General features: G+C 44.0%; 2 protein-coding genes across 4 annotated transcripts; one reads left to right on the plus strand and one right to left on the minus strand.

Moving 5' to 3' along the window:
* Nucleotides 1-386: 386 nt before the first annotated feature.
* On the minus strand, nt 387-16,123 carry LOC118391946 (stabilizer of axonemal microtubules 1-like). Of its 2 annotated transcripts, XM_035783469.2 has the most exons (6): nt 15,972-16,123; nt 15,581-15,858; nt 13,195-13,409; nt 1,057-1,239; nt 721-920; nt 387-627 (listed from the first exon to the last, which is right to left on the minus strand). In XM_035783469.2, the coding sequence occupies exons 3-6, from the start codon at nt 13,296-13,298 to the stop codon at nt 398-400; spliced, it is 717 nt and encodes a 238-aa protein (XP_035639362.1). In that variant the 5' UTR covers nt 13,299-13,409; nt 15,581-15,858; nt 15,972-16,123; the 3' UTR covers nt 387-397. The 2 variants fall into 2 exon arrangements, with proteins under 2 accessions (XP_035639362.1, XP_035639361.1); XM_035783468.2 differs by lacking the exons at nt 13,195-13,409; nt 15,581-15,858; nt 15,972-16,123 and adding an exon at nt 1,720-1,952.
* LOC118391944 (perilipin-2-like) lies at nt 5,135-9,968 on the plus strand. Of its 2 annotated transcripts, XM_035783463.2 has the most exons (9): nt 5,135-5,253; nt 5,606-5,637; nt 5,989-6,184; nt 6,626-6,708; nt 7,042-7,327; nt 7,627-7,811; nt 8,020-8,127; nt 8,316-8,606; nt 9,358-9,968. In XM_035783463.2, the coding sequence occupies exons 2-9, from the start codon at nt 5,608-5,610 to the stop codon at nt 9,478-9,480; spliced, it is 1,302 nt and encodes a 433-aa protein (XP_035639356.1). In that variant the 5' UTR covers nt 5,135-5,253; nt 5,606-5,607; the 3' UTR covers nt 9,481-9,968. The 2 variants fall into 2 exon arrangements, with proteins under 2 accessions (XP_035639356.1, XP_035639357.1); XM_035783464.2 differs by lacking the exon at nt 9,358-9,968 and having other exon boundaries at nt 8,316-9,068.
* Nucleotides 16,124-21,433: the final 5,310 nt, after the last annotated feature.

Consider the following 21,433-nt stretch of genomic DNA (forward strand, 5'->3'; position numbering starts at 1 on the left):
TGCGTGTAAAGGGGGGCGGGGACGCAACATGTCCCAGGCACGGTAGTGCTCCTTCATGGTGGACCTGGTCTGGAGGGGTGCCCTGGCCTCCTTTGTCCAGGCCTCGACCGGGGGTCAGCATGAGCTGACCGACATGGTCAGCATGAGCTGTGGGCAGACCAACCATAGTGCCCAGAGCATGGTGCCGGTGCTTGGGCTGCAGGGGCCAGGACTTGTACTGATCATGGAACTCGGTGGTCCCCTGAAAGATTGCCGGGCTGCTCTCCCAAGCCACCTTGGCCCTGAAGGGCTTGACAGGCTTGGCCGGCAGGCCCAGAGAGTCCTGCCTGTAGGTGGAGACCCCATTGAGGGGGGCGCTGGTGGGCCTGTAGACAGCCTTCTCCTTGGGCTGCCTGGGCTAGACAGGATGGGACATATACTGCGTCTGGTAGTTGGTGGCGCCATCGAAGGGCAGGGTCTCTGGGGCATCGGGGGCTGGTTTGAATCTCTCCCTGGCCTCGGCTGGGCCCTTGTGGCAGAATTCGTCTTGATAGGTGGTGGTCACCTCAAATTTGCTGTTGTTCAACTTCAGGTTGTCACGCGTCCTGTAGGGTTGGACTTTCTGGATTTGCCATGCTCGAAAATCCTCTGAAAATAATAATGAAAGAGAGGACTTAGTTTCATTTGAAATCTATAGGTTATTGGTATCTGATGACATTCCCGAAGACGCACATACTGTACCTTTGTATAAAGACTGGGCAACCATCTTTGCTGTGGGCGGATGGTACCCATCTGGCTTGGTCATGATGTGCTTCTGAACAGGGTGAGTTGGGTAGTCCCTGACGTAAGTGCTGCTGTGTCTCATTCTCCCATCAGGTGGCACATACAACTTGGTGACCTTTGGTGGCCTCTGGGTCACTTCATGGGCCACGTAGTCTGACCTGAAAGACATTAAAGACGTTACACTCATGACTTGCAACGTGCAGACTGAATGAACTACGCAAACTATTAAAGAGGGAATGTTGTCAGAATCAGAATATCATATCGTCTTTGATGAATTATGTGTTTGTCTCTTACCTGAAAGTGGTCATGTTGGATATCTTTCCTTCCATTGGCTGGTACTCATTCTTCAGCTTCTTGGCTGCACGGACAACAGTGTTGCAGTAGGCAGGGTACTTTTCCTGGTATTCCGAGACCATGCAGCCTGGGATCAGGACACACGGCTCCTCTGGATGGGATCCTTGTAAACAGTGGTGCTTCCTACCAAGAAAAAGTGATTAAGTGTTGGGATTGGTTAGAATGGCCAAGAGAGTGTGTTGTTGAGAATATACTTTAGGCCAAGTTGGTGTTCAAAACAGTAATGGAATGTAGTTTTTCTTATCAGAAAAATATTCAAATTATATTGATCTCCAGTTATTTTGTGTCTCTCAGCTACATTTTAAATAATTATTTGCTCCCACACAGCATGGAAATCAAGTCTACAGCCCTTAAACTTGATAATGTCCTTTAATCAGTTCAGTCAGTATGTTTGCATTCTTTTGGAAGGCATAGCCCTAAGCCTACCCTACCTTCAAGTAAACATGCATTGCAACCCATACCCAGTTTTTTCTTCCTTTCATCAACGATTTATCAGTCATATAGTTTACTCTCGCTATCACCAGAATATAACTCGCACCCCATGCACGATTAGATATGAACTCCGATGTATTAACGACCGCAAAGTTTAAACATTAATCTTACCTCCTTGGCAAAGGTGGGCATCTCCAAATTCTGGATATACCTTGAAACATCGCCCTCATGGAATATCCCTGCGCATCTTTACGCTCGGGCGTTGTGACCCAATCCATCGTACCAAACAGCTTTGAAATTATTGACCAGAAGAACATGTATTGTGTTGTAGTAGGCTACAAATGAAGTGCGTAGTGACAGAGCGCTTCTAAAAAATAAATGCAAGTGGATTACTCCCTCTCAAACTGGCGCGTTTGAAGCACTGAGCGAAGACGCAGTGCTGTCCATATTTGATGAGGGTGAGAAGTTCTGGACGCGGCTGTCCTTTTGCTCTGTACTAGAGGATCTTTTTAGGGTTTTTGTGGTGGAAATGGATTACATAAAGTCCAGCTACTTTTAGTAAACAAAAATAGTTACATTTAAATGAATGAATAGCAGCTATATAGGTCATTCCATGTCCACTCCAATTACGAAATTGGAGTGGAAATGAATGATTGACATACACTGACGGTACAAAACATTAGGAACCCCAGCACTTTCCATGACATAGCCTAACCAGGTAAATCAAAGTGAAGGCTATGATCCCTTATTGATGTCACTTCAATCAGTGTAGATTAAGGGGCGGAGACATATGAAAGGATATTTAAACCTTGAGACATGGATTGTGTATGTGTGTCATTCAGAGGTTGAATGGGCAATACAAAATATTTAAGTGCCTTTGAACGGGGTATGGTAGGTGCCAGGCGCACTGGTTTGTGTCAAAAACTGCAACTCTGTTGGGTTTTTCACACTCAACAGTTTCCTGTGTGTCTCAAGAATGGTCCACCGCACAAAGTACAATGGTCCACCGCCCAAAGGACAATTTGACACAAATGTGGGAAGCATTGGAGTCAACATGGGCCAGCACCCGACACCTTGTAGAATCCACGCTCCGATGAATTGAGGCTGTTCTGAGGGAAAAAGGGGGTGCATCTCAACATTAGGAAGGTGTTCCCCTAATGTTTTGTACAGTCAGTGTAGGTTACCAGTTATAATAGGCCATGAGACATGTTGCAGCAGATTTTGAGTAAGTGTGCGATCTCCATGACCTAGGCCGTGTCGTAGTTGCAGTGCTGTCCATCTGTTACCCTTTCCTAGCCAAAAAAAAGCAGTAGACTGCAGCTGAAAGCGCTGGGTGAGTGCACCGGTCGGTAGGGATATTGGTACCTACACGCAGGTGCATATCTGGCACATGCATTGGATTGCCATGGTTTCGGCAGTGTTTTGAGAGAATAATGATTCCAAGCTTGCAATTTAATATTCGAGAATGTGCTATTGTTTTTGTGTCATAATTAGGCTTGTTCCACGAGTGTGATCATAGAATTGGAACAAATTCTTTGGATGTGACAGACTTTATGACATTGATATCTGGGCTGTTCTCATTATATTTCTGTGGATTTGTCATAGTGACCTCAACCTATATTAAATCAATTCCATTATGCCATTAATGCATCGCTGGGCATAAGGCCCATAATAGAGTACGTAGTGAGGGGACCCTAATCCAAAAGCATTTCCAATCTTAGCCTGCAATGTCACAATAAGTCCACACAGAGGCAGCCATATCCTGTTTCTTTCATTATCAACACATTCACAATCGTACTACCTGCTTGGTTTCATATTACATGATTGAATCACATTGAGAGAGAGAGAGAGAGCGAGAGAGTTAACTTTAAACTGTAAAGCTGTGGCATGACAGATGCAGTCAAGGAAGTCAAAATAGGACATTGAACTTTGATAACACTTAACAGGCCATTGGAGCTGATTTCACTATCAATCAACATTGAGTAAACATTTATATAAAGTTGGGATTACAAAACCTACCACATCCTGTACAAATACATCATCTTGTCAGTTTCTCATGTCACATGCTAGACATAGCCTAGGCCTAATAACAAAACTCAATGTGACAAAAACACATATTGTCTATGATATGTATAGGTCTAGAGCACCTATAGTATAAGATTCAAGACATCAGTAACTACTAGTCTATGCTATGTATAGGTCTAGAGCACCTATAGTATAAGATTCAAGACATCAGTAACTACTAGTCTATGCTATGTATAGGTCTAGAGCACCTATAGTATAAGATTCAAGACATCAGTAACTACTAGTACAATGGTGACATCACAAAGTGAATGAAAAAAAGTGATGACATTCATTGTTTGTTCTTGATCCATAGGTTGTACTTTGCTTGTCATCACATCATGCTGGGCAATTAAAATTATATGATGATCCATTCTGGATTATAATACACTATGTGATTGTATCATAGTTCACACCAGTACAGCGTGGTAATCACAAACGTCACTTAGTCATTGGAAGGTTCTAGCCTACATTTTATAACCAGTGACGTAGTGGAGTGTAAACTTTGTTTTTACCCACTTTTTTATTTGGTGAATAGGGTTAACCACCTATTACTATAGATCATTTGGGCTCCCCAAGGGTGCAGCGGTCTAAGGCACTGCCTCTCAGTGCTAGAGGCATCACTACAGACACCCTGGTTCGAATCCAGACTGTATCACAACCGGCCGTGATTGGGAGTCCATAGGGTGGCGCACAATTGGCTCAGTGTCGTCCGGTGTAGGCCGTCATTGTAAATAACAATTTGTTATTTAACTGACTTACCTAGTTAAATAAAGGTTACATTTTTTTGTTGCTGATTGATTTATGCCCACCTATTTACCCATGGTGTTCAGAATTTATCCTATTTTACCACTACCTTCCTGCTTGTAACTATAAAAGGCAAAGGAAATGGCAAAGGAAATGGGGTTTAGTTCAGTTATGTATTTAAACCAGACGTTTGAGCATGGCCAAAAATAATAGCCAACTGGGGAATAATTAATTGAGTAACACCAAAGTATTGAGTATTTCAAAATCACATGGCATGATGACTCAGCCTAAAGATGAATTACACTTAATTACAGGCATTGTAATTATAGGCACACTGTCCAGGGCCCAATGACTGTACCATACAACCTAAACCTTTCGATAAAAGTATCCATTATTCTGACACCCATGACTGTAAAGACTCAAGTACTGTAAAATCCAGGTTCAATAGCTGTTCAGTCTATGGAATCCTAGGACTTTTTGCTCGGGATATAATCCAAAATGGCCAGCACCTACTTTTAGGGATTATGATTCAAAGATATTCTCTGAACATAACCAGCATAGAATAGAATCCAAACAGCAGAAAGTTATGACATTGTATGCACTGAAATAAGTAGACCATATCACTATGGGATATACACTAGATGTTGACTATCAAGTATAAAGCACATACAATGTATGTCTGACATCATTTATTCTCAAGTGATGCAGGGCAGTTCATGCCCGTTACCTTTGCCCTAGATTTTTTAGTGGCGACCACGTCAAATTATGAGCAATATCTCGCGAGAAGCAGATATTATAAATACGGACGCTGTCTGTTCACTGTCAAATCAAACCTGATATAGAGTGAGTTACTATACTGCTGGGAACATCATTTACCAAAGTTACCCAACAGATTTGGTAGGTACATTTTTCATAGTTTTTATTATATAGGCTGCTTATGAGTGACGGTGGTTGTGTTTTGTGGAAAACTGTCCGAACGTGAGAGTTCATCTTTCGATCTTGACTGCGCTGCTGTAACCTTTGCTATACTGTATCAATCAATATCACTTGCACTAATGTGTATGCTTTCGTGGGGTATGTTATGCTGTCGTGGGGTATGTCAGAACATACAGAGGTAGATAGTTTAATTCGTCTCGTCAGCAGAAAATAATAATAATCAACTAGTTCTCTTTTTTAAAAATCTTTTTAATGAAACGACTGATTTAATTTTGTATAACATTTACTTTTCTCCTCTTGCTTATGTTTGCAGACATGGAGTCAGTTGAAGTTGTCAATAATCAGGTTTGACTTTGGGACTAAAGTATCTAAAAATAAAACATGAAAGCAGAATATAACATACACAAATTCAAATAACTAACATGTTCAAGTGGCATTGATAATTACTTTTTTTGATTGATTCTGTGTTTTCTTGTCCAGTATTGTGAAAAATCCTAGCAAGTTTTACACTATACTACTGTAGGCAGGACCAGTATCCCAGACATGGATTCACAATCATTATTTTGCTAATTGCCTCCAGTGGATATGATTTGGGTTGCTCATCCTAACCTCCTTAGCAACCTGTAACCTAGTATTTTTTTGTACTTTGTATTTTGTTGACCAAGTGTTCTAACATCCACTTTCAACTGTCACCAGAATGTGGTTGAGAGGGTGGCCAGCCTCCCCTTGGTGAGCTCCACCTATGACATGGTGTCCAGTGCCTACTGCACCACCAAGGATAACCACCCCTACCTCAAGTCCATGTGCGAGGTGGCCGAGCTGGGGGTGCGAACCATCACCACTGTGGCCCTCACTGGTGCAGCGCCCATCATCGGCAAGCTGGAGCCACAAAGTAAGAATCTAGCCATCTCCAAATCTATAGCAACCTGGTATACTTTCACTAATGTAGACCTACATAGAGTTAGTTATCTGTTTGATTCATTGGTAAAATCCAGAACCCTAAAAAAACAGAATAAAATACTCTGTTGTGAGATGCCAGAATAAGCACATGCTTATTACTAACACAAAGGTCAACTGCCAAGCCTTTTGTGACGATGAGAAGATTGAGTCCGACTTCCTCATTTGTAAGGAGCATGAAGTCTGGCCAGTCATCTCTGAGCTGTTGCTCAACAACATGACCTTTTACCCAGTAATGTGTAAGGCTTTGCCTTGAAGCAGTAAGACTTTTTCTTTTGTATGTATTTATGTGTAGTGATACAAATTATTACTCTCCCTTCCCAACCTTGAATGTGATACATTTAGCTCAATCTTTTCTGCCTTTTTCTGACCCCAGTTGCCATGGCCAATGACCTGGCCTGTAAAGGTTTGGATAAGATTGAGAAGACCTTGCCAATCCTGCACCAGCCTTCTGATCAGGTATGTGATGACTCAATGCCCAGTCTTTACTTAGCACTGACTGGCAACGCGACAACACACTTCACAACGAATCAAGCGCATGCCAGTCAGGGAGGCCGACCGTAGAGGGAGGAGTAATGACTCGTACCCTGGGTGACAACCAGTGACGGGTCACCCATTTGGATCTGGCTCTCCCTGTGTCGTAAAAAAGTGTCTAGTCAGTTAGAGGTCATTTAAAGAACAGGGCTCACTTGAAAATCAGATGTCAACCTCGATGTGATCTCACTTTTTTAAATCAAGGATAAACTGAAAAAAATTACCAATTTTTTTCTCAATCCAAATCTTCCTGTTTAGATTGTTGCCAACACCAAGGATGCAGTGACCGGTGCCAAAGATGTGATGTCTGTCACCGTCACGGGGGCCAAGGACAGTGTGTCCCACACCTTGACTAGCGCTGTGGACCGGACCAGGGGCGCTGTGCAGGACAGCGTGCAGATGACCCGGGCTGCGGTCAGTGGTAGCGTAAACACGGTGATGGAGAGCCGCATGGCCCAGATGGTCAGTAGCGGAATGGAGACGGCCCTCACCACCTCTGAGCGCTTGGTGGACCAGTACCTGCCTCGCACTGAGGACGAGCTGGGTGAGTGTCAGACTTCTAACTTGTGGCTCAGTGGGCATAATCCTGTACACAATGTTTTCCTACAATCCAAAACATAAATGTTGTCAATGGACTCTGTTAGAAAGTGAACTACTCATAAATCCATTTCCTAGAATGTGTGAAAATATTCACAATGCATGCTAACTTCTAAACACATACAAGGTCAGTATTTATGATGATTACAATAATGATTTTATAAGGCGCTTTAAAAAAAAAAAATTACACAAAACTTTCAAAGTAATGCAATGCTTTATTTCATGCTCCTCTTTTCATCTGGACAGAAATGGAAGCTAAAACGGTGAAAGGGTTCGACGTGGCCAAGGATGCACCTAACTACTATGTTCGTCTGGGCTCTCTGTCTACCAAGCTGCGTAAGAGAGCGTACCACAAGGCCCTGGCCCAGATCAAAGACACCAAGCAGCGCAGCCAGGAGTCCATCTCACAGCTCAACCACACTGTGGACCTGGTGAGTGACATCAAATTGTGGAAATCGAGAACTTTAATTGTCCATAGAATGTGGACATTTTCAGAGGATGAGGAGATTACCTTTCTTTCAAATTATTGAAAATGAAGATCCTATAGACCTCATGAGACTCGTTTTACACTGAGACAGAATATCATTTTTTTTTTGTATGGATGGAACATGATATATTTTTTCCCCCCAACCCTTTTAGATTGATTACGCTAGAAAGAATATTGACGGAGCTAACCAGAAGGTGAAAGGCAAACTGAGCTCCCTGGTCGAGTGGAAGTCTAATGAAGAAGATGGAAATGAGGCAGAGGTAATGATCATGTTCCAAAGAGCAGTCTCATAAAATACTATTTTAGTCAAGTCATATTGTACATCTACCCTCTGGCAGGTTGCATCTAAATTGCATATTTCAGTTATTTTATTTGGCTAATCATTGGGGAAAGACTATTTTAATGGGAACATAGATTAATTAAATGGACTTCCTCATTTCTCCCCCAGAACATAGAATCTAGGACCCTGGCGATGGCGCGCTCCCTCACTCAGCAGCTGCAGACAACGTGCCTGGCGCTAGTCTCTGGTCTGCAGGGCCTTCCACAAAACATCCAGGAGGAGGCGCTGTCCCTTAGCCACTCTGCCTCGCAAATCTACTCCAGCTTCAGCAAGGCGTCGGCGTTCGGTGACCTGTCGGATGGCGTTCTAGCCAGCAGCAAGGCCCAGCTGAACAAGATGAAGGAGTCGCTGGATGACGTCATGGACTACCTGGTGAACAACACACCCCTCAACTGGCTGGTAGGTCCCTTTTACCCCCGGCTGGCCCCACCCCACACCGCTGCATCTTCCCCGTCCCAGAAGACACCAGCCCCCGCAGAGGTGGAGATGAAATCCATGGACTCTAAGCACTAGCTGCCTGTTTAACGACTTTCTATCATATCCCATAGTATTATTCCTTCATCAAACATCCCTGAGTCACACTAATGAGCCTGCATTTATTCAGCATGTTGATGAATAAATGTTGACATACTGTTTGACAATATTTAGGCATTCCAACTGAACGTTGCTCCATGTGTGCTCAATAATCTAGCTACATTTGCCCATGCCTTGTCTTATGCAGCACAGTGCTTTTGATAGTTGTTGACATCATTTTATATCCTGTTGTAATCATAACTTGCCATATAGTAGTTATAGACTCATGTTAGCGCATAACCATGTATGCTTTCATCTTTATAAAAGTCTAATAAATGGGTTAATATATCTGTGTGTTGTCTTGCTGCCTTGAAAATACACCGGTTTGAAAGCATGAGAAATTGGAATTTGGTGTTTTTATACATTGTCGCATCCATCTTCCGCTTCAGTGAATTGTGTGTGTAATGCATTGAGATATCTTGGATATGGAGTTGAGTGATTCAACTAACTGAACAGTAGTGGTATGTTTTTCCAGGACTAGGTTTTGCAAGAATGATGCAACACTCCCTGTATTTATTTGTAGTCTTAAGAACATACTGTTTCATTTGTTGGACTTAGTTGCATTTTCCATTGGCAGGTACCAGACTTCACCTTCTCAGACTTGGCCTCGGAACCTGACCTCTCCTCAGTTGAGGACGATGGCATGTCAGATGAGTCCAACAGCAACGAACCTATATCAGCTCCCCTTGCTCACCAATAATCTGCATTGTCAGCTAAATCAAATGTCCACAGGTCATCTGTCTGTAATGCTTAGTTATATTTGAAAATAGATTTTAATATTTTTGAAATACCATTGGTAGACAATCATAGAAGTTGATTTGGCCAGTGTATTTGAAAATACACTATGTATTTAAATATGTATTAAATACGCATGGATTTGAACAAAGGTCTGTTCTGTTGTGGATTGAAAAAATATTTATTCGCTGTGAAAGTGACTGCCTCTTCCGTTTTACTTCCATGTCCAATACAGTTTTGAATGGGATTCAAGATATCATAGAATTCATGAACGCAGTCATTTAAGATACCGTTTTTGTGGATTATCTACTGATGCCTTAGCGACAGCATTTTTTATTTTTGTACTTCTTGCACTGAACCGTTTAAAAACTACAAGGCACAGAAGGCGGCCACTTTACCAGCGTATTTTCATGGCAGGTGTGTGAGCCTTTAAATAAACATTGCAGATATAAACCATGGTGTTCTTAGCTGAACATAATGGAAGACAGTGGGATACAGACTAACAAGAATACAACACTCAGTTGCAGATCATTTAGGAGTAAATGTAACCTGTTGTGTTTCAATGATCAGTTCTTTATTCAGTAAAGACACTTACAAACTAAAGAAAAGCTGGGACCACTTTATTTGACATGCTGCTCATAAAGCCTTCAAGACAACGTCTAACAAATATGAAGAATAGACATTTACACAAAATCTCTACAAAAACATTGCCAGGAATCCTTCACATGTCTTCCGATCAGGTCTTAATTCCAGACATTTAATCCTAGTAAAAATTCCCTGTCTTAGGTCAGTTAGGATCACCACTTTATTTTAAGGATGTGAAATGTCAATTTATTTAAGCTTTTATTTATTTCATCACATGCCCAGTGCGTCAGACGTTTACATACACTCAATTAGTATTTGGTAGCATTGCCTTTAAATTGTTTAACTTGCGTCAAACATTTCAGGTAGACTTCCACAAGCTTCCCATAATGAGTTGGGTGAATTTTGGCCCATTCCTCCTGACAGAGCTGATGCTGCCACCCCCATGCTTCACAGTTGGGATGGTGTCCTTCAAGTTCTGCAAGTTTCCACCTTTTCCCTCCAAACATAACAATGGTCATTATGGCCAAACAGTTCGATTTTTGTTTCATCAGACCAGAGGACATTTCTCCAAAAAGTACAATATTTGTCCCCATGTGCAGTTGCAAACCATAGTCTGGCTTTTTTTTATGGTGGTTTTGGAGAAGTGGCTTCTTCCTTGCTGAGCGGCCTTTCAGATTATGTCGATATAGGACTCGTTTTACTGTGGCTATAGATACTTTGTACCCGTTTCCTTCAGAATCTTCACATGGTCCTTTGCTGTTGTTCTGGGATCGTTCCAAAATACGTTCATCTCTAGGAGACAGAACGCGTCTCCTTCCTGAGAGGTATGATGGCTGTGTGGTCCCATGGTGTTTATACTTGCGTACTATTGTTTGTACAGATGAACATGGTACCTTCAGGCGTTTGGAAATTGCTCCCAAGGATGAACCAGACTTGTGGAGGTCTACATTTTTTTTTCTGAGGTTTTGGCTGATTTCTTTAGATTTTCCCATGATGTCAAGCAAAGAGGCACTGAGTTTGAAGGCAGGCCTTGAAATACATCCACAGGTAGACCTCAAATAGACTCAAATGATGTCAAGTAGCCTATCAGAAGCTTCTAAAGCCATGACATCATTTTCTGGAATTTTCCAAGCTGTTTAAAGGCACAGTCAACTTAGTGTATGTAAACTTCTGACCCACTGGAATTGTGATAGTGAATTATAAGTGAATTATAAGTGAAATAATCTGTCTGTAAACAATTGTTGGAAACATTACTTGTGTCATGCACAAAGTAGATATCCTAACTGACTTGACAAAACTATAGTTTGTTAACAAGAAATTTGTGGAGTGGTTGAAAAACGAGTTTTAATGACTCCAACCCAAGTGTATGTAAACTTCCGACTTCAACTGTATATGATATGGTGGTTTTGTCAAGTCACGTTCCGTGGTCAAGCTATAGTTCTAGAGGGCCTCCCGGGTGGCGCAGTGGTCTAAGGCACTATAATGTTTACATACCCTACATTATTAATCTCATATGCATACGTATATACTGTACTCTATATCATCTACTGCATCCTTATGTAATACATGTATCACTAGCCACTTTAACTATGCCACTTTGTTTACATACTCATCTCATATGTATATACTGTACTCGATACCATCTACTGTATCTTGCCTATGCTGCTCTGTACCATCACTCATTCATATATCTTTATGTACATATTCTTTATCCCCTTACACTGTGTATAAGACAGTAGTTTTGGAATTGTTAGTTAGATTACTTGTTGGTTATTACTGCATTGTCGGAACTAGAAGCACAAGCATTTCGCTACACTCGCATTAACATCTGCTAACCATGTGTATGTGACAAATAAAATTTGATTTGATTTTCTGGGTTCGAGCCCAGGCTCTGTCGTAGCCGGCTGCGACCGGGAGGTCCATGGGGCGACGCACAATTGACCTCGTGTCGTCCTAGTTTGGTCGGGAGGGTTTGTCTCATCGCGTACTAGCGACCCCTGTGGCGGGCCGGGCGCTGTGCACACTGACCAGGTCGCTAGGTGTACAGTGTTCTCCGACACACCCGGCTGTTTCTTCCTCCAACCTGCCTCCTCCAACCTGGCGAGCTTCCGGGTTGGATGTGCGTTGTGTTAAGAAGCAGTGCAGCTTAGTTGGGTTGTGTTTCGGAGTTGCAGCGATGAGACAAGACAGTAACTACTAATAATTGGATATCACGAAATTGGGGAGAAAAAGGAGGTAAAAAAAACAGCCAGTGGTGGACCGTACTGATATTACTCACTGAAACCTGTAAATGTGGCTTTTCCCCGATGAACCCGCTGGTGTACTTTCAGGTTGCCACTTTCAGTGAACATTCTACACTTGTAAGGTTTCTCTCATGTATGAATTCGCTTGTGTCTGCTAAGATCGCTGTGGGAGGTGAAGCATTTGTCACACACTGTGCAGGAGAACGTCCGCCCGCGCGTGTGGATCCGCCGATATATTGTGAGATCGCAACCTCTTCCCACAATGCTCACAGCTTTTGGGGCATTCATCCGTGTGTGTTTGTGAGTGCACTAACAAGGCACCTGAGGTACGAAACAATATTTCCAAAAACGGTACAAGAACTAGTATTTGCTGGTGGTTTCATCCCTTCCCACAGATGGAACAGACAAAAGGTCCCTCCCCAGTGTGAGTGTGTACATGTGATTTCAAGACCTGTGTTCCTAAAGCCCCTGCCACAATGTGAGCAAACGTATGGCCTTTCTCCAGTGTGAACTCGATGGTGCTATTTCAGAGCCACATTTGATTGGAACCTCTTCTCACACTGGTCACAATGGAACGGTTTTGCCTCAAGAGTGAACTGTTTCATATCGGCGGCAGGGTAGCCTAGTGGTTCGAGCGTTGGACTAGTAACCGAAAGCTTGCAAGTTCAAATCCCTGAGCTGACAAGGTACAAATCTGTCGTTTTGCCCGTGAACAGGCAGTTAACCCACTGTTCCCTGGCTGTCATTGAAAATAAGAATTTGTACTTAACTGACTTGCCTAGTTAAATAAAGGTTTAAAAAAAATGTGTCTCAGGTCAGATTAGTTTTTGTGACACTGGGAACAAATGTACCTGTTCTCCATGGTCTTCTTGGCTGAGGAGTTCTCTTTCTCACTGACAGGCAGAGTTGTTCTCAGCTCCAGCTTCTCCAGAGCCCAGGATCCTGCTGTCCTCATTCAGATGGTTCTTCCTGACATGCTCTTGGAGGGTAGTCCATTGTCTGCCAGAGAATTGACACTGTGAGCAGGAGAAGCCCTGGGACTGTGGGGGCTCGGCTTTAGCTTGTCCTGCAGGTACAAAAACACAGGAGAGTAAAATGGCTGAGTTCAACGTTCCATTGCAGATTGTCGTCAGCAGCTGATGAGACGATAGATAATGTTTTTAATTTTATTTTTAAAATATGCAGAAATCTGTTGTGCAGTTATAGAAACTGTCCACTAAATTTAGTTACCGAGTAGAGTGAGAAATTCAATAACAACAAAAAAGCAAAAAGGTGGGATAAGTTACTTCACAATGTTATTGTAAGATAGGCGGTAGTCAAACCTAGACCCTGCTACTCAAAAAACTTCAACTCAGGAGACCATGTATAGAGTACACTGTGCATACCAAACATTAGGAACACCTCCAATGCTTCCCACAGTTGTGTCAAGTTGGCCAGATGTCCTTTGGGTGGTGGACCATTCTTGATACACACAGGGAACTGTTGAGCGTGAAAAACCCAACAGCATTGCAGTTCTTGACACAAACCGGTGTGCCTGGCATCTACTACCATACCCCGTTCAAAGGCACTTAAATATTTTGTCTTGCCCGTTCACCCTCTGAATGGCACACATGCACAATCCATGTCACAATTGTCTCAAGGCTTAAAAATCCTACTTTAACTTCTGGGATATTCGGAACAGTAGCATCCCACCTCAACAACAGCCAGTGAAAGTGCAGGGCGCCAAATTCAAAACAACAGAAATCTCATAATTAAAATTCCTCAAGCATACAAGTATTTTACACCACTTTAAAGATAAACTTCTCATTAATCCAGCCACAGTGTCCGATTTCAAAAAGGCTTTACGGTGAAAGCACACCAAACGACTATGTTAGGTCAGAGCCAAGTCACAGAAAAAAACAGCCATTTTTCCAGCCAAAGAGGGGAGTCACGAAAAGCAGAAATAAAATTAAATCACTAACCTTTGATGATCTTCATCAGATGACACTCATTGGACTTCATGTTACACAATAAATGTATGTTTTGTTTGATAAAGTTCATATTTATACAAAAGAATCTGAGTTTACATGATATGCGTTATACATGCGTTATATTCAGTAGTTCCAAAAAATCCAGTGATTTTACAGAAATACTCATCATAAATGTTGATGAAAATACAACTATTATACATGGAACTTGAGATATACTTCTCCTTAACGCAACCGCTGTGTTAGATTTCAAAAAAGCTTTAACGAAAAAGCACACCATGCAATAATCTGAGTACAGCACTCAGACAACAAAACAGCCAAACAGATATCCGCCATGTTGTGCAGTTAACAGAAGTCAGAAATAGCATTATAAATATTCACTTACCTTTGATGATCATCAGAATGCACTCCCAGGAATCCCAGTTCGACAATAAATGGTTGATTTGTTTGATAAAGTCCCTCATTTATGTCCAAATAACTGCTTTTTGTTTCCGCGTTTAGTACACAATCCAAAATCACGACACGCAGGCAAGTCCAAGCGAAAGTTCAGACGAAAAGTTATACTACAGTTTGTAGAAACATGTCAAACAAAAAATATAGAATCATTCTTTAGGATGTTTTTATCATAAATCTTCAATAATGTTCCAACCGGAGAATTCCTTTGTCTGTAGAAAAGCAATGGAGCGTAAGCTCACTCTCACGTGAACGTGCGTCACAAGCTCATGGCACTCTGCCAGACACCTGGCTCAAACAGCCCTTATGAGCCCCCACTTCACAGTGGAAGCCTCGAACAAGGTTATAAAGACTTGACATCTAGTGGAAGCCTTAGGAAGTGCAATATGACCACTGTATCTTCAATAGGGCACGAGTTGAAAAACCACAAACCTCAGATTTCCCACTTCTTGGTTGGATTTTGTTCTCAGGTTTTTGCCTGCCATATGAGTTCTGTTATACTCACAGACATCATTCAAACAGTTTTAGGAACTACAGAATGTTTTCTATCCAAATACACAAATAATATGCAGATATTAGCAACTGGGCCTGAATAGCAGGTAGTTTACTCTGTGCACCTTATTCATCCAAGCTACTCAATACTGCCCCCCAGTCACAAATAAGTTAACCCGTCTCCCCTTTATCTACAGTGATGGAACTGGATTTAACAAGTGACATCAATAAGAAATCATAGCTTTTTTCATAGGTCAGTCAGGTGTTCTTAAATGTTTTGTATACTCAGTATCTATGCAAAGTATTCTGTCCTTAATCTCAATACCATTGACGGCCCCTGATAATGGCCGTTTCTGCTGCCCAGAGTTCCCAGCCTCTTCCAGTCTTTTAGTGTCCTCATCACTTTCCTCATTGGTGTCTTCATCTTCCCCGCTGACTTCTTGCTGTCCCTTCTCACCAGCCTTGTTCTTCCCCCCTTCTGTTGTCACATCACTGTCTTCACCCTGCCCTTTCCTCCACCTCTCTGGGTCGGTTTAGACTCCAGTGAGGGAACGAGGAGGAACAACGTGGACAGGATGGTATCAGAATCGTAGAAGAGAACATCTGGAAAAGAGAGAATCCAACCGGCTTACTAAAGCTATTCTCTTTCAGGAGAATCCCCCACAATCATTTACCACAGAGGTGAAGTTCAAGTAGATAACCTGAGGGATCCTTACCTTCTTTAAGGTGCCCAGGATGTCCATGATGCTGCAGCAGTGTCTTCAGATGCTCTGGGTCAGGGTCAGAGACAGAGACAGACTGCTCACACTCCTCCAGGTCAGTAGGGGTCAGGTTGAGAATAGATGTCTGAGAGGGAGAGAATAATAAATAGAACAGCTTCTATCTCTCCACTCGCCCCAACAAGGGCCCGCACCAGGGCCCTCTCCCCAACCAGGGCCCGCACCACGGTCCTGTCCTCGCCCCAACCAGGGACCTCTCCTCGCCCCAACCAGGGACCTCTCCTCGCCCCAACCAGGGACCTCTCCTCGCCCCAACCAGGGACCTCTCCTCGCCCCAACCAGGGACCTCTCCTCACTCCAACCAGGGCCCGAACTAGGGACCTCTCCTCGCCCCAACCAGGGACCTCTCCTCACTCCAACCAGGGCCCGAACTAGGGACCTCTCTTCACCCCAACCAGGGCCCAAACCAGGGACCTCTCCTCACTCCAACCAGGGCCCGAACCAGGAACCTCTCCTCACCCCAACCAGGGACCTCTCCTCACCCCAACCAGGGCCCGAACCAGGGACCTCTCCTCACCCCAACCAGGGACCTCTCCTCTCCCCAACCAGGGCCCGAACCAGGGACCTCTCCTCTCCCCAACCAGGGACCTCTCCTCGCCCAAACCAGGGCCAGAACCAGGGCCTTCCCCTCACCCCAAGCAGGGCCTACTCCTCGCCCCAACCAGGGCCCGCTCCTCGCCCCAACCAGCTCCTGAACCAGGGACCTCTCCTCGTCCAAACCAGGGCCCGCTCCTCGCCCGACCAGGGCCTGAACCAGGGCCCGCTCCAACCAGGGCCCTCTCCTCGCTCCAACCAGGGCCTGAACCAGGGACCTCTCCTCGCTCCAACCAGGGCCTGAACCAGGGACTCTCCTCGCACCAACCAGGGCATGAAACAGGGACCCCCTGCACACGTCGACAACAGTCACCCTCAAAGCATCATTACCAATCGCTCCACAAAAGCCACAGAGCAAGGGAAACAACGACTTAAAGGTCTCAGTGAGAGTGACGTCAAAGATTGAAATGCCACTAGCACGCACAGCTAACTAGCCAGCCATTTCACACCGGTTACATAAGCATGCCTGAAGAATGGAGAAAAACACAGCCCAATTCCACAGGACCCCTACACTGTTGATACTTACGGATGTTTATTAATTCGTGGAGGGGCCATTTAAAAATATATATTTTTAACCTACATGTCAAGCAAGTTTACAAATGAATGTCGACATGTTTTAGATGATCTAATAGGTTGGAGGTTGCTGAGGGGAGGACGGTTTATAATAATGTCTGGAGCGGAGTAAATTGAATAGCATCAGAATTATCCCACATGGAAACCCCGTTTGATACCATTGCACTTATTCTGCTCCAGCCATTACCACGAGCCAGTCCTCCCCAATTATGGTGTCACCAACCTCCTGTGATTGGCATCAGTACTGTGTAAAGTTGAGCACTGGCAGCATCTCCTCCAGTCTGTCAAATAACTGCCACACCAGTATTACATTTACATTTAAGTCATTTAGCAGACGCTCTTATCCAGAGCGACTTACAAATTGGTGCATTCACCTTATGACATCCAGTGGAACAGCCACTTTACAATAGTGCATCTAAATCTTTTAAGGGGGGTGAGAAGGATTACTTTATCCTATCCTAGGTATTCCTTAAAGTGGTGGGGTTTCAGGTGTCTCCGGAAGGTGGTGATTGACTCCGCTGTCCTGGCGTCGTGAGGGAGTGTGTTCCACCATTGGGGAGCCAGAGCAGCGAACAGTTTTGACTGGGCTGAGCGGGAACTGTACTTCCTCAGTGGTAGGGAGGCGAGCAGGCCAGAGGTGGATGAACGCAGTGCCCTTGTTTGGGTGTAGGGCCTGATCAGAGCCTGGAGGTACTGAGGTGCCGTTCCCCTGACAGCTCCGTAGGCAAGCACCATGGTCTTGTAGCGGATGCGAGCTTCAACTGGAAGCCAGTGGAGAGAGCGGAGGAGCGGGGTGACGTGAGAGAACTTGGGAAGGTTGAACACCAGACGGGCTGCGGCGTTCTGGATGAGTTGTAGGGGTTTAATGGCACAGGCAGGGAGCCCAGCCAACAGCGAGTTGCAGTAATCCAGACGGGAGATGACAAGTGCCTGGATTAGGACCTGCGCCGCTTCCTGTGTGAGGCAGGGTCGTACTCTGCGGATGTTGTAGAGCATGAACCTACAGGAACGGGCCACCGCCTTGATGTTAGTTGAGAACGACAGGGTGTTGTCCAGGATCACGCCAAGGTTCTTAGCGCTCTGGGAGGAGGACACAATGGAGTTGTCAACCGTGATGGCGAGATCATGGAACGGGCAGTCCTTCCCCGGGAGGAAGAGCAGCTCCGTCTTGCCGAGGTTCAGCTTGAGGTGGTGATCCGTCATCCACACTGATATGTCTGCCAGACATGCAGAGATGCGATTCGCCACCTGGTCATCAGAAGGGGGAAAGGAGAAGATTAATTGTGTGTCGTCTGCATAGCAATGATAGGAGAGACCATGTGAGGTTATGACAGAGCCAAGTGACTTGGTATCTGCAGAGCTGTACCATACCTAGAGCTGTACTGCACAGGGAACACCTCCAACACAGAGATAGAGCCATTATGTAGTTTAAACCCAGGCATACTGTAAGTAGTAGTCAAATCATACTCAATATTCCACTCAAGGTCATTCTAGTCCTTTGAAGCAGGGATTTGTGTTGCCTCTTTGTTGGGTCTTCTAGCAGTGTTTGGACCAACTCCACAAAGTTATCTGCTGATGCCTCCACTTCTTTATCTTTGCTCTGAATATGCAATCACACACAAAACAATTGCAAACATCTGCAACTAGGTAAAGTAGACTTGCCTTTAACAGACTGGTGTGTGTTACACATATTGCAGGTTAAGTACCACCTCACGCATTGTGCATGAATGGATTCTGTCTAGGTGGGGCTGGATGGTTTTGTACCCAGCTGGGTTAGACTACACACCACCACAAAATTCAAGAACCAGCTGAAACAGAAGATGTATGCATTTTATATGCTGAGGAGACAAACTGAGGAGTCAAATATGTAACTGATAAGGAGTGAATACAAGGCTTTCAGGAAATTGTGACGAGAGCGATCTTCGGTCACCATCCCTTGTCTCTGAGATCCAGGGCCGAACAAAAGTCTGAATTTCACCCCCGACCCCCTACACCATTCTCAACCCTAAACACTTCCACCCATCTCACCCTCGCTCTCAGTCCCAGGATGAGTTGGACCCTCTGCCTTAGTCCGGAACCATCTCTAGTTACCAGTCACAAACTCCTCCAGCTTCCCATACTGCATCACGTCATGCTGCTGAGCCACTTGCCACATGAAAGCAGACTTCAGACGTAGTGGTGGCACCAGGAGATGTAGGGAGGATAGAGGGAGATCAGCACCTGTTATCAGAGGTGGAAGTTAGGCAGCTCCTGTCAGTACACTCCACTGTTTTGGTGTGTCATACAATTAGTTGTAAACAATGTTGTTATATGTTTGAAAGTACAATGTCAGTCCTTACATTCGCTCTTTAGCTAGCTAGCTATTTCTACTTCCCCGGCAGTTTACCAAAGAAGTGGCAGGACTAGGCTGGCTTGTCGAAGTGACCGAATGAAAATCATTAATAAAACAACAATTCAACAAACCTGTAAATCTTGATGTAGGGTCCATTTCCTCACTCACTTGGGGAACTTTCCAATTAGCTAGCAGGTGCGGCAAAACGTGGTTTTAACGTCTTAAATGTTATGCATTGATTGTCAACAAAACATCACGGCAAGCTGTCCTGGCCAGTAAACAATATTTCGCCATAAGATAAGGGTTTGAATATTTTCTGAACCACTTGGCTTAGCTTCTCACAACCATTTAGCTAACTAACTGCTTTATATTCTTCGGATGTCGGATAATTCTTATTTTTTGCCACGCACATTTTTTTTCCCGTGGTATGGAGCAGAGCTTTCCGTTTGCCTTTAGCTCACTGAATGAATGTGGTGTGACCCCTCTCTGGTGTGTCACGTAAACTAAAGGAAAGCACTGGAGAGGCATAAACCTTTGGAAACGGGGTTACGTCTAAATAGTTTGTGACTTCCTCTCTTTAGCTTTTTGCTTTTCCTTATCGGTTGAAGTAAGGTCATGTGGATATTATCTTGTTTGGCATTATTTAAACATATGTTGTTGTTTTTATTTAAATACCAGCACACCATTCGTATAGATGCTGAGACAAAACGTTATTATAAATGTTAGGTAGCAATTATTGGGCCTCATCAACACACACACATCTATAACGTCATGTACAACATACATGCACCATTCTCTCTTCAAGATGCCCTCCAGTTTCTCTCTCAGGTTAGACACAGCCTCACTCATTGATTGATCAATTCTTGTGTTTGTTTTGAAGTTCCCAGACGTCGTTGCAGAGGGCACATCGAGTAGACGCTCGACTGACAGATCCTCTGAATTCCCTCTTTGAGATCACCAAGGCCACAATTCTCCAAACACTTGGTGATCAATCCTGCTCTTCTGGCTCACCTGGATTGATCAGATCTGTGGTCAGAGATGTCGTGAGTCAGGTGAACTCTGACATCTCACTGATCATCTCCTGTTCCAGCTCAGGTAAATCAAGACCAGTGTTGTGTGACACTGGCAGGCGATATGCCATGCAGGCCGCCCAGAAACTGGTGTCTTATCTGTGCCAAGTTGCGGAAATTTGGAGTCACTGGACAGGCTGCGTCTCAAGCCAAAACCAATCCATCTAAGGAGAATGTGGACATTGAGGCTTCTCTTGTCAACAGGAGAGGTCATGGCTGTTATGGTCAACTCCAGAGAATGCCAGGGAGGAGAGTAAAGAACAATGGATGTGCTTCGAGAAATCGCACAAAGTCCATTTTTTCCCTCCCCCGCTTCAAGGGATAGTGTTGGTGGTCTTCTGGAAGACTCCCTAGCAGAGAAAAAAAATCTGAAAGAGACTATATCCTCTGGCAGCTTGGTGAGTCCAAACATCCTCATACTTTCACCTTCTGAGAAAAAGCTTGGATCTCCCGTAATGACAACCATTGAGAAATTATCCAGTGTTGAATTGAAGTCAGAAGCTACTAAAGTTTTTAGCGAAGTCTATCTGCACAAACGCCTGCTTGCACACCTGAGCTTTCAAGTAATCTGGCCAGTGAAAGGAATCTACCAGCTATGTCAGAAGACCATTTAACAACTACAATTAAATGTAGGTTCTGAAGCCTCTAAAATGGTGGATTCCTTTGTGAGGAGCAGGCCCAGAGTGGTTCCAGTTCTCCTCAGGCTGTGAAACAAGGCAAACTACTGTAAATCGCTCTGGATAATATAATCTGCTGAATGACTCAAATGTAAATATGACACCAACGACCGATTGCTCTCGTGACATTAGGAGGCTCTGAAGGTTTAAGAA

This window comes from Oncorhynchus keta, chromosome 13 (genome assembly GCF_023373465.1).
Source record: "Oncorhynchus keta strain PuntledgeMale-10-30-2019 chromosome 13, Oket_V2, whole genome shotgun sequence".
In the NCBI taxonomy this organism is placed as follows: domain Eukaryota; kingdom Metazoa; phylum Chordata; class Actinopteri; order Salmoniformes; family Salmonidae; genus Oncorhynchus; species Oncorhynchus keta.

What these genes read in the sequence shown, in the direction of transcription:
- LOC118391946 (XM_035783468.2), bottom strand. Translation starts at nt 1,865, where the DNA reads ATGTTCTTCTGGTCAATAATTTCAAAGCTGTTTGGTACGATGGATTGG. An exon ending in TGCCCACCTTTGCCAAGGAG is followed by an intron (nt 1,240 to 1,719) that starts GTAAGATTAATG and finishes TTTTCTTGGTAG; the next exon opens with GAAGCACCACTGTTTACAAG. An exon ending in TGCCCAGTCTTTATACAAAG is followed by an intron (nt 628 to 720) that starts GTACAGTATGTG and finishes TATTATTTTCAG; the next exon opens with AGGATTTTCGAGCATGGCAA.
- LOC118391944 (XM_035783463.2), top strand. Translation starts at nt 5,608, where the DNA reads ATGGAGTCAGTTGAAGTTGTCAATAATCAG. An exon ending in TCGCACTGAGGACGAGCTGG is followed by an intron (nt 7,328 to 7,626) that starts GTGAGTGTCAGA and finishes TCATCTGGACAG; the next exon opens with AAATGGAAGCTAAAACGGTG. An exon ending in TCAACCACACTGTGGACCTG is followed by an intron (nt 7,812 to 8,019) that starts GTGAGTGACATC and finishes CAACCCTTTTAG; the next exon opens with ATTGATTACGCTAGAAAGAA.